Below are 12218 nucleotides of genomic sequence, written 5' to 3'. Positions count from 1 at the left end.
CCACCCACCTGGGGCATGTCCAGCTTCTTTATATCCTCACAGTCACCCTGCACAGAGCAGCAGCTCTTAGGAGAAGACAATCAAAGATGCTTTAAAGTGAACTGCTTTCATCTTCTCCCTCACTCCGTGTTTTGTCAGCTTGGTTGAAGAAATTCTGCCAGAAACCATCACACTGTAAACGGGCCGTGTTTTGCCAGTGGATAAACAGATACGTCGAGTTTAGCAGTCACTATCTACAAACATTTAATAATAGAATTTGGCTCTGGATCCAGAAATATTTTTCATCCAGCAATGTCTTCCCACACAGTCCCAACACATTTTTTTTTTCAGTGCCCCCCTCCACAAGGAATTTGACTGCATTTCATCCCACAGATCTGGTGTGGTGCCCTCGCTGCCCCAGTGAGGCTGTTCCTGCCCATCTGCTTCTTGTCAGCACCAAAGCTGGGCAAGTGCCACCTCTCATAATTGCTTTTTTCTCTGTGTTTTTCTAAACTTTGCTTGGCAAAGTTACTGTAGTTTGGAGATCTGTCATCCTTTCAGGAGGAGAACTTGATGAGGAGTGATTAGAACCTAATGGTTTTCTTTTTTTTGCTGTGTGATACCAACTGGATTTTTAGATTTTTGTGGATTTGCAGGCTGTAAGACTGGAGGTTTTGGAGAGAGAAAAAACCAAAACAAACACTTCCCTCTGTTTATTTATTTTAAAGGGAGAAAAGGAAATCAAAGGAACTGAGAATTAGCTTGAAGCACTTTTTCTTATTCCAATTCTGAGTGCTTATTTTTGGATAATAAGCACTGGACAAATTTTGTAAAATCTAAAATTTGCAGGGTTTCTTCACTGGTTTATTCTGATCCATCTGGTTCCTGGAGCCCCAGGTCCTGTCCCAGTGAGGATCTCAAAATGCTCAAACTCATGCACCCAAAACAGAGCCAGTTTGCCCTGAACCCTATTCCAGTGGTGAATTTTATTTAGCACGTTTAGGAACAAGTAAAAACCCCTCCTCTCCTGATTCCTTTCATTGAATTGGAGCTTTAATGTCTTCAAAAATTTTATTTGGGTCCACTGTGACCTTCTTGGGGTTTTGTGCATCTTTTGTCTTTATTTTCTACTTTGAACCACCTTGGTTTTTTTAATGCCTGGCAATCTCTCTATAAATAATAACTGTTCTTTTCTCCTATGATTATTCCTCTTGAGGGTCAGTTTAGTCATATTCCTGCTTTGCTGGGCTTAGAAGGGAGGCAAGAGAAGATTCCTTCCTCTTCAGCTGGAGGGTTTCAGTGCTTTAAACAGATTGTTGAGTTCTGGGAATCACTTGTCTGGGAGCTGAGCACTGCCTGGGTGTTTGTACAGAAGGAATTCTCAAGTCCCTTGGAGAAAAAAAGAATAAAAGCAGACAGCTCCCAAATTGTGTAATGTGTCTCCCTTAAGGAGCTCTTCCCCTCAAAGTCTGAACCTGCACTTGCAGTAAATTATTTAACACAGCTAAAGAGATGTTCCTGCCTTCTTCTCCCCTTTCCTTCTCTTTGTGCTTCCCTTTCCTGAGGTTCTGCACTGAACTGGGGGTTCCTTTCCCTCCTGTGTGACAGCCCAAGCCAGCAGCGTAGCCCCAGATTTGTATCAGCTGTCACAATGTGCTGCTCTGGTCTCAGGAGAGGGATTATTTCAAATCTGCCACATAAAAACCTGAATATGGAGCAAGGGAGGGCCATTTCTTGTCAGTATCCAACGCCCTGCAGCAGCAGTGGGAATGCCCTCCTGGAAAAGACAATGCACAGACCTGGATTCTGCCTTGCTTTTTGAGTTAAAGCCAATAATGTTCAGATCCAAACTGGTGTAGGGACTGGAGATAGAGAAGGAGTTCTGGAGATCAAATTGTGGGATACTCAAGGTTGGAAAAGGCCTTTAAGATCATCAAGTGCAACAATAACTCAGCACCAGCCCCATGGTCAGGACCAATCCATGTCCTCAGGTGCCACATCCATGTGGGTTTTGAACACGTCCAGGGATGGGGCAGCCACAGCTTCTCTGGGCAACTTATGCCAGGGCCTCACCACCCTCACGGGGAAGGATTTTATCCTCATATCTAACCTAAATCTTTTTTAGGTTAAAACTGTTCTCTGTTCCCTCTGCCAGGGTAAAAAGTCTCTCCTCTTTTTTTGACAAACTCCATTTCAAGTACTGAAAGCCCAGTTTAATTTTCCATCCTTTCATGACAAAGGTTTGCTTAGGATCCTACATTTCAAATACAAACTTTAACATTTACCAGTTTGACAATATTTAATCCTTTCATTGAATGATTCTCTTTATTTCCCTCCCTCCAGGCTGTCCCACGAATTATGGTTCAGTCAGCCAGTCTGGATGCCAGTGCTGCCAGGATAAAACAGGTGAGCACATCCCAGGATGTGAGGACACAGTTTTTCTGTTCACCTGCCAGAGGTGGCTGAAGCATCAGCTGCTTAAAACCTGTTGCACTTGTGCTGTTGCCTCGCTGTGAGACAGTGAAATTCTGTCTGGGCTGCTGGGTGTTATAGGTCCTGGTAAAATCTCCTCTCCTATTCCTGGTTATATTTTTATACTTGAAAGCATTAGCAGATAATTAGCTGAAATTTAGCTGGTTTGCTGCTTTAAAAGGAAAATTTCTAGGCTCTGACAGTGTCTATAAGCAGGACGTGGCTGTTATTCCAAGTGTGGAGCTTAATTCCCCATTTTGCCATAATATCAGGGAAAAACTCTTGCTAAGCTGGAGAGAAAATAGACCCTGTGATCTCCCACTTCTCAGCAGAACTTCAGTCCTTGAGCAGCACATCAGCTTCCTCCCACTGTGCTTTTATTGTCTTGGAAAACTGTGTGTTATCCAAAGGGATAATCCAGAGAAAGAGCTCCTGAGTCCACATGGACACCACCCTTGCCATAGGAAAGTGAACACTGTGGCTTTAATCTGCTGGAATATGTAGTAAAAACCCACTGTAAAAAAAATTATTTTATTTTTTATTACATTTCACTTAGCAATAACAAACCTTTGGTGCTGAAATTCCTGTAATCCAGTCAAATCCCTCTTTCTTCAAATGCTGCTTATATTTCCAGCAGAAAAGGCATTTTGGGAATAAGCTGAAAATCCTGTAGTTTGGGACACTCAGCCACTAGATGGGAGAAATCACAAAATTGTGAATAATAAACAAAAATGTTCACCTGAGACAGGATTTGTTCAAATCTGCCCTTCTCCAACCCCTTTTTTTCCCCCCTTTCCTATTAGCACTCCCCTCCCTCCCGCCTTCCCAAAGAGATTTAGAGACATCCTAATCTTTTAGAGTACATGTGCTGGCAAAAGATATTGATCTATCAGATTTAGTAAACTTTACAGCCAAGAAATACATCACTGAAATGGGCTGTTAATCTCATGAGGTGCAGTTAATTTCATCCTCTGGAAGTGCGAGGTGCTGGCGGCGCTGAGGTGGGAATGGCATTTGGAAACGGGGATAGAAATGACACTTTAGGTGCAGGGGGATGATTTATCCACCCAGAGAGTTAAGCCAAATAACCATGAGAGACTTATGGATCACGGCTGGTTCCCATTCCATATAAATCCTGCTGTTCAAACAGCAAATGACCATTCCTGTAATATAAATAATTTTTCAGTAAATATTGGGGAGCGTATTTCTTGGGGTTGACACTTCCCTTATTAATGCAAGGAGGGAGCTGACAATCCTCCCAGGCTGGCAGGGCTGACTTGGGATCAGCTTCCATCTTCTGGAGATTGCAGCTACACAGGGATTAAGATAAAGCTCAAAGCCTTGGTGCTTCCCAGAGGTCTTGTATGTGTGCTTTTAGCTCAGATATTTTGGATAACAGAGCCCCACGTTCCCTCTCCCCCTGTGTTTCAGATGAACCAAGAGGAAGCAGGGAAGCAGCCACTGGAAACCGTGGCGCAGGCGCCCGAGGTGGACAAGAGTCTGGAGAAGACACCCAAAGTGCCTTTGCAGCAGCCCACGGGGGACACCCAGGCCCAGGACTGCCAGGAGGGACCTCCAAGCCCCCTGAGTGAAGCCTCCAGCGGGTACTTCTCCCACAGTGTCTCCACAGCCACCCTCTCTGAGGCCCTGGCAGCAGGAAGCGACGCTGTGGCTCAGCCAGGAGGTCCAACACCTGCAGGGAGTGACTCCTCAGCTCCTGCAGTGGCTCAAGTCCCTTCTGACATGCAGGGACACTTGGACAGGGCTTCTGAGAGCTCTCTGGGCACAAAGAGGGAGAATCCCCCCACCTTCAGCCTTCCAGGTGCTCCCTCCAGACCGAGGGACGGCCACGAAGTGAATGGAAAGTCTTGCACTTCTTATCCCAGCGAGCAGGGGAACGATGCCGCTGCAGCCACTGATGCAAAACCCTTTCTCTCTACCTCCACTCCGAAGGAGTCGATACCCAAACAATCGGTGGAGTCAGCAGGACAAGCCAGAAAAAAGGAAACGGCTTCTGGGGCTTCGGAACTGGGGTTTCCCAAAGCTCAACCCGAGCAGCCCAGCGCTGCAGCCTCCCCCTTCAAAATCCAGAAAGTGAAGACATCGGAGCTGAGATCCTTTACCAGCATGCTGGGATCAGATCCCACGAGTTCCCTGGGCACAGAAGAGCAGCGGGAAGGAGAAAAGAGCACATCCAGTGCCCGTGGACTGAACCACAATGGGGCAGAGACAGCAGAGGAAAAACTGGAGGTGATTTCTGACTCTGAAGATGCCAACGAAATTCCCGAGTGGCTGAAAGAAGGAGAATATGTCACAGTTGGCACGAACAAGATGGGCACCGTGAGATACATTGGGCCCACAGACTTCCAGGAGGGAACGTGGGTTGGTGTCGAGCTGGATTTGCCTTCAGGTAAAACATCCCCTGGATCAGGTGGGAAGCAGCTGGTGTGTCCCAGCTGGTAGAGCTCATCCTAAAGCTGCTTTTTTAGGGGTTTATTACCCACTGGGGGGTTTATTGCCCATTGCTGGAGGCATTTTGAAAAGGGAAATGTAAAAGATCTTCCCTGCTGTCATCTTTTCCCAAACCTGCTCTCACTTCCAACCGCTTCAAGATCCCAAACCATTCTATGACCCCTGACTGTCCCTTTTCAGTCATTTCTTTGGCTTCTTACACTGGAAGCAGGAATCAGGATTCCTTTTCCATGCAGTTTGCTAAGCAGTAGCTGCAGGAGACAGGCCTTGTGTCCATCGATTCTCTTCTGGCCTTCTGCTGTGAGGATGAGGGTGTTCAAAGCACAACAGGAGCTGTGGGATTTAGCTCAAAGGGACATTTAGGCTGAATGAGCCACAAAGGCTCTTAATAGGTATTAAGAGGTGTAATAGGATTTTATTTGAAAGTAAGCTTTAAAATTGCAAAAAAAAATATTTGTGTGTATGTAGTGTATTTATATATATATATATATATATATATATATATACACACCCCCCTATATGTGTGAAAAGCAGTGGGAAATAATCATCCACCGACCACCAGCTCGTACAGATAATTTGAGGGGTTTTTCACCATCTTATTTGTCATCCCTGCCTGACTTTTACCTGTACAGCTGTGGAATTCCCAGAATTTAGGGTTTCCACGATTTTTTGGAATCCAGGGTGCAGTTCCTGGAGAGGCTGTTGCTGTTCCTTTGGTGTCGGTGTGGGAATAGGGTGTCCCCAGCACAAGAGGAAAGGAAGATGATGGCTGGGATTTGATCCCTGCTGGAGTCCAGGCTTCCCAACCCCTTTCTTCTCCAGGAGCAGGCAGGACTGGGGGAAGGCAGGGCATGCCAGTGGAAAATCCAGGAGAGGCACAGTGGCAGTGAGAGGATTTGGGTTACCCAGGGCACATAAAGTTCCTTATTCCAATCCTTTTAGCCAAGTGCAGCATTCCCAGGCTGGGTGGTGAATCAACACATCCCAGGGAGCCCACGCTGCTCCCTGCTGCACATTTCCCTGGACTGGAGCAGTTCGTCCAGCAGAACTGTTCAGGATCCAGAGCTCCTGTATCTTCCCTGTGCGTGGTGTGTTCATCAGAGCTGAACTGGGCAGTGACTTCCCAGCAGGTTTCAGAAAACTCTCTGGAGTTTTCCATCCTGGAAAGCAAACTGGAGCTGTTGATCCTTTTGCAAGGTGCAGTAGTTCCTCAGTCCTGAATTTGTGCCTCATTTAAAAAAAAACCAAAAACATATTTACAGATTCATTTCAGTTTTGGAAGGTCACCTTCCCTCTGTCAGGCTGCTCCAGTGCTAATTCTGTTTGCATATCCCAGTAAGCAGCAGCTTCCATGGAAAAGTCAGGAGATTTTTGGCCTGCTGAGGACTCAGCTGCTGATGTTGCTGGAATTTTTTTCCCCCATTCCATTTCCACAAGGATTAAGACCCTGCTTTGTTGGAGCCTATCTGGCTGCTCACACATCTGGAGCTTCACTTGGGGAATATGGGCACACTCTGTCATGCTGCAGACAGGGACAGAACTCTCAGGACAGGGAAATCAAAGTCCTGGCCACGTCAGGGTACTTTGGACCCAACATGGTGATGGTGGAAGGGAGAAGGAAACACCCCAAAAGCTAAAGAGGTGACTTTATGTCATTTCAAGAGCTGTTGGATCTTTGCACATTCCCTTTAGAGATGGGAGCAATCCCTGAGCAGTGATCCTGAGAGTTTTAAATTATCTAAAAGGAGAAATAGAAAGATCTCAACAGCACCAGCACAGAGGAATTATCCTTCCTGTTCTCTGGGGGGTTTATGACATGGAAACAGTGACAATCCTCCACTTCAAACATCAGCTCAGAAGGCCAAAAGCTCTTTTAAATGTCCGTTTTTCCTTCCTTCTTGATACCTTGCTGATGGAACAGGTGATTTACCACTTTGGGAGAAATTATGGAGTTCTTCTGAATAATGAGTGGGAAGGAAGGACAAGGTGGAGTGTCCGGTCCCGTTCAGAGTCACTCTCCATGCAGTGGCCTTGCTGGGGTTCAGAAGGGAAGTTTTACCTCCATGGTGCATTTTTAGGGATCAGTCGTTCTCCCTCTCAGCACTTTTTCCTTGCCTCCTTCTCTGGGTGCAGTAGCACCAATTTGCACAGAATAAAACCCATTTTGTAGGAAAAAACCCTTCCCGGTGAGGGTGGTGAGGCCCTGGCACAGGCAGCCCAGAGAAGCTGTGGCTGCCCCTGGATCCCTGGAAATGTCCAAGGCCACGTTGTCGGGGTTGGAACGGGATGGGATTTAATGTCCTTCCCATCCCAAACCATTCCGTAATGCCCTGATTCTCTTGTCCCAGGTAAGAACGACGGCTCCATCGGAGGGAAGCAGTATTTCAGGTGTAACCCAGGCTATGGATTGCTGGTGAAGCCGGGCAGGGTCAGGAAGGCCTCGGGCCCGGCGCGGCGCCGGAGCACCGGCCTGAGGCTGCAGGGAGCGGCCGGGGCGGAGAACAGGAGGAGCGGGAACTTCTCCGGGTCAGCCTCCAACCTGGCCTCCCTCACAGCCTTGGCCAAGTCAGAAGGAGGATCCACGCTACGACTGGAGAAGAGCCAGAAAAACGCAGAGAACAGGAAATCCTGGGCAAACTGAGAGATCCCAGCCCAGCAAACGCCCTGGGATGCGGCCGGGGGAGCCGGCAGCTTCGGGAAGCGAAACCAACCATCCCATCTTCCAGCTGGTGGCAAACACTAATGAAGGGTTTGTTCTCTCTGCTCTGGGTTCTTGACACGACAAGTCTTTGCCTCGTCATGGTGCTGGATCCTTCGTTTCCTGTCCCAAGTCCTGACGTTTCCGGGGGTAACCAACGGCAGCCGGGGCCGGCGCACAGCGGTGGGTGGGTGTAATGAGCTCCTTCTCTTCCTCCTTCCAGAGGAAAATTGGTCAAACCATGGCACAGCTTCCCAACAGCCACGAAATCCTCCCCAGGCACCGGCGCTTCCCTTGGAGCGCAGGGCAATTCCCGAAGAACCTCCACAAGAATAACAGCTCTGTTGCAATTCCATAAGAGCTGTGTCAGTATCACGTAATCCACCATGAAAGGGCAAGGTGGGAATGATTCCAGACAGGCAGAGAAGTGAAAGTAGAACTTTGTTTGGAGATAGAGACCCCTCAAAGTCCTTTGATTTAAAAAAGTTGCAGCCCTTGGGTTATGTGGCTGGGCCGGTGCCTGTTTGGATCACTGCCCTGTTATCTCACTCTCCTGTGGAAATCAGCATGGTCTTCCCAGCTGGTTTGTTGGGAATGGGAGAAAGCCCGTGGCCAACTCTGTCCTGTTTCTGATCCTTTTAATGTTTGCTCTCCCCATGACAGGATCCCCTCTCTCACTTGCCCCAGAGTGGCAGGACCTTCTCCTTGGTTCCTCCCTGTGGGCCGAGGGGATTTTTGCAGAGGTGTCAGCACTGAAGTGCTTCCCTGTTCCCACCCAGCCTTTGGAGACACTTGGAATTTTGCCAAGCAGGGGGTTGCTGCCCTCGTAACAGGATCAATCCAGTCTATTTATTTTTATTTATTCTTTTAAAACGTGAAATGTTCGCGCTTTACAATCATCCCCGCCCGGCGCTGCACAGAGGAGCTCTCCCAGCACCATCCCAAGCGCCGATCCAAAGACGAGGTGCCTCTGTCGTCCCCAAAACCAGCCTCTCTCCTGGAAAGGGGGAGCTTTGGGCTGGCTTTTATAAACTTGATTTTATTCGTGGCTGGTTTTTAGCTGCCTGTGGCCCAGGGGACGTATCCCTGTCCGTGTGTCCGTGCATGGATCGGCCGACCCTCGTTTTCCTATCAAATCCTGAAAAGCCACAGATTTTTCTATCCTGAGCTGTTTATATCTTGTTTAGTCATCATGGGGGGATTGGACAGCCTGGGCTATAGATGTTTTAGCTACGTGGGGACTATTTAGGATGCTAAATTAATGATTAAACTTCAATATCTCTCCCATCGCTGCCCGTGGGTATCCAAGTGCCTTAAACCATCTGGTTCCGAGGTCCAAGGGAAAGCTCTGTTGGCATCAAAGGAGATAGGGATGCTTAGCGAAGGAGATAATTATGCTGATTTACTGTAATTAATATCATTTATGCAGAAGGAATAAAATTAAAATAGAAACTAATCTGTAGCAGAAATAAGTGGGCTGGGTTCTGATGCAGCCCGCGTAGAACTGCCAGGGATTCGTGTATCTTCCAGTTGATGTAAGTAGTTTCAGTGTTCCCTAAATTTTCCTCAAGAAATCTTAATATAAAATGTACAGAGCAGCTTTCTAAAGATATTTTTAGTGTACAGTTTTCCCTCTTTTCCCTTTGCACGAAGCTCCTGTCCATCCGAGCCACGATGGGGGAGGAATTTGGTAGTAACGAATTCGGATGCTGAAATCCCGGGTTTTAAAGTTAAAACTGGTTTTATAGACACAACCCACGCAACGAAACGCTTTGTTCTGGGGGTCTGAGGAGTCTTGCTGATGAAAGAGCACCCACTAATTAATTTGATGCCTCTTACACTGCCTTGTTGGTTCCTTTAATTCCACCCTGACCGTGTTTTTAATTGCACTTTGTTCCCCTGTGCTGCCGGAAGAAGCTGATGTGAAACAGCCCCTCCCCGGAGTTGTGTGGTTTTAGTCTCAGCATTTCAGATACCTGGATTTAGGGATGTCTTTAAAACTCCTCCATGTTTGCTCGATGGCCCCTTTGGGGGAGATGTGAAGGGAGGAACCTCCAAGTCCTTTTGAAGCCTCTTTTCTTGCCCCGCTGTCTGGGAATCCAGGATTTCAACGTGGCCCATGGAAAGGTGCCCAGGCTGCAGGAGAGAGGGGGAGGGACAGAAGGAGCTGGGTTGATGGTTCCCTGTTTCTGCTGCTGATTATAAACCCCTCTGGCCTGTTTGTGCTCCAGCCCTGACCGTGGTTTGGTGTTTGCACACCCGGGACACGCGGCCAGAGGCTGATCCGACTGCTCTGGGCTGGATTCCCTCTCCTTCTGCCCTCAGCTGTGTTGCAGAACCATGGAGAGGGGTGTGAAGGGTGGTTTGAGCAGCCCACAGCTGCTGCCTCCTCTGGGATAACTTGTCCTGGAAGGAGGAAATCTCTCCAATAGGGCTGGGATGATTCCAAGAATCCGGTGGGAATGAGGAGCACGAGGAGCCCGCGGTGCCTTTGTGGAGGGAGGACCTTGCTCAGAGCTCTCTTGGTTTTCACCATCTCCTTTGACTTCGGAAACAAAACCTCTCCTCAGATTCCACCCTGAAGTCACCCTGATGCAGGACAAGCTCCAGAAAGCTAAAGAAATTTTGGCCGTGAGGGTGTTCCTGGAGGATTCCCTGACTCTCTCCTGCTCCCTCCCAGCCTTCCTGGGCACGTGAGGTCTTTTCTAAAGGTGTTCCCCAAATTTTTGGCACAGTGAGTGGCACATTCTGTTACTCAAAGCCATCTTTTACTTCACCCCAGCTAAGCCAACTAACCAGAAAAGAGGTAAAAACCATCATGGAGGTGATCATAGATATTTCTTATTGATAATATTAGAAAAACTCTACTCTCAGCCTAAAGGAGGAGGTGCTCTTAACTGGAACCGCCCAGCACTGAGGCTGGTGTGTGAATAGCTATGCATATTTTTCCAAGTTTTCATGCACTTTATGCAGGGAAGGAGAAGATTTAATGCAGGAAAGTGTAATTGTAGCGAGTGTCTCATCTCTGGTATCTCTCGGGGGTTCAGTCCTGCTGGCTGCATCCCTGAATTGTGGGTGGGTCTCGGGTTCTTGGAAGATGATGGTGGTGGGTTGGAAAGGTTCCAGCCACCCCCATGTCCGCAGGGCTGGGGGTCCCTCCTCCCCACAGGGTGTCCCTGACGCCGAGCCAGCCAAGAGGAGGCTTCTCAGAGGGACTTTCTGGGTATTCTCAAGCCAGGCCTAGCCTTTTTCCTGTGTTAGATTGAGCTCTTGAGGTGTTTTCATCTCCATGCCCAAAATCAAGCCCATTTGCCCCGAGGCTTTGGCTCTTTGCTGTTCTCTGACGTAGTTTGGTTGAGGAAAGCGAACAGAAGCAAATTCTGTGTGGTGACACCGCCCGGGTCCTTAAGCAGAGGGTTTTGTCTGTGGCTGGGGTGGAATGTTCAACACCCCTGTGCTCTCCTACAAAGGAAGAACTCCCTCATTCCTCCCCACGGTGGTTGGAACCCCACCCGCACGGGGCCTGGGTGTTGTCCAGCCCCGTCCGAGCCCTGCGGAGCCGCGTCCGTGGTGATGCTCCTGCTCTCCCTCCGCCGGTTCCTCCAGTTCTTTGCACAAGATTCCATTTTCCCAGTGCCTTATCCCGGGGCCAGCAGCCGGGGCGGCCTCGGGGTGCCTGGATTTTAGGGAATGAGGCGGTGAGGAACGGTGTGGGCTGGTCACACTACACAACACCCCGAGTGGGGTCATGATCAAGTGTCTTGTTCCTCCATCTCCTGTCTCCCATCTTTGGTTTCTGCCCTCTCCACCGTTCCCAAACCCTGATCCTGTTGGGTTCCCTGGGAGCTGGTCCCAGCTCGTGTGTCCCTGCCAGGGTCAGACCCTGCAGTGGCTCTGTGTACTTTAAATGAGCTGAAATCCAAAGAGACTTTGTAATGAGCTGTAAAGTTTTTAATTATTTCTGTACCATACTAAATGACTGTAATATTGTATCATGCGTGCGATGCCGCCTGCAGGACCTGAATAAACGTCTTCTTTAGAGCTGGGATGTCTGGGCTTTGTTGTTCCAGATAGTGGCACCAAAATGTTTAGAATCAGAATAGTTTCAGTTGGAAAAGCTTCCAAAATTGAGTCCAGCAGTTCCCCAGCACTGCCAAGGCCACCACTGACCCATGTCCTCAAGTGCCATAGCCACGTGGCTTTTCAATCCCTCCAGGGATGGGGATTCCAGCACTGCCCTGGGCAGCTGTGCCAGTGCCTTTTTGGGGAAGAATTTTTTCCTAATATCCACAGTGGGATGAGGATCCCAAGGACTTTCGTGTCTTGCTCCAGCTTGGTCTGTAGGGAGGTCGATGCCTCAGGGAACTGCCACAACCAATGCTGTCAGCTAAAAAGGGCTCAGGGTGATGAGACCCCCTCAACATTCCATGATGTCCTTGAAACCCCTGCCTGGGCCACACGATTTCCTTTTCTTTGGCACCGTTTCTCTCCCAAACACAGCTTCATGTTGGAAACAACAGGCAGGGTTTCACTGGGATTATTTTGTGTTTTTTAGTTTATCTTGGCCTTTTTTGAAAGCAACAAATGCTGCGTTGAT

General features: G+C 48.5%; 1 protein-coding gene across 3 annotated transcripts in view; it reads left to right on the top strand.

Moving 5' to 3' along the window:
* Positions 1-11662, top strand: part of KIF13B (kinesin family member 13B) — a 119909-nt gene extending 108247 nt beyond the window's left edge. For all 3 annotated transcript variants that reach the window (XM_042032771.1, XM_042032772.1, XM_042032770.1), the window contains 3 exons: positions 2323-2385; positions 3883-4861; positions 7272-11662. In XM_042032771.1, coding sequence (XP_041888705.1) covers positions 2323-2385; positions 3883-4861; positions 7272-7564 — 1335 coding nt within the window. In that variant the 3' untranslated portion in view covers positions 7565-11662. The remainder of the gene's footprint in view (positions 1-2322; positions 2386-3882; positions 4862-7271) is intronic.
* The last annotated feature ends 556 nt before the right edge of the window (positions 11663-12218 follow it).

Source organism: Corvus kubaryi, unplaced genomic scaffold (assembly GCF_017639235.1).
Source record: "Corvus kubaryi isolate FWS band 111438036 unplaced genomic scaffold, C.kubaryi_AGA036_p1.0 37354, whole genome shotgun sequence".
In the NCBI taxonomy this organism is placed as follows: Eukaryota; Metazoa; Chordata; class Aves; order Passeriformes; family Corvidae; genus Corvus; species Corvus kubaryi.
The sequence above is the reverse complement of the archived record's forward strand: the minus strand, read 5'-3'. Positions and strand labels throughout refer to the sequence as shown.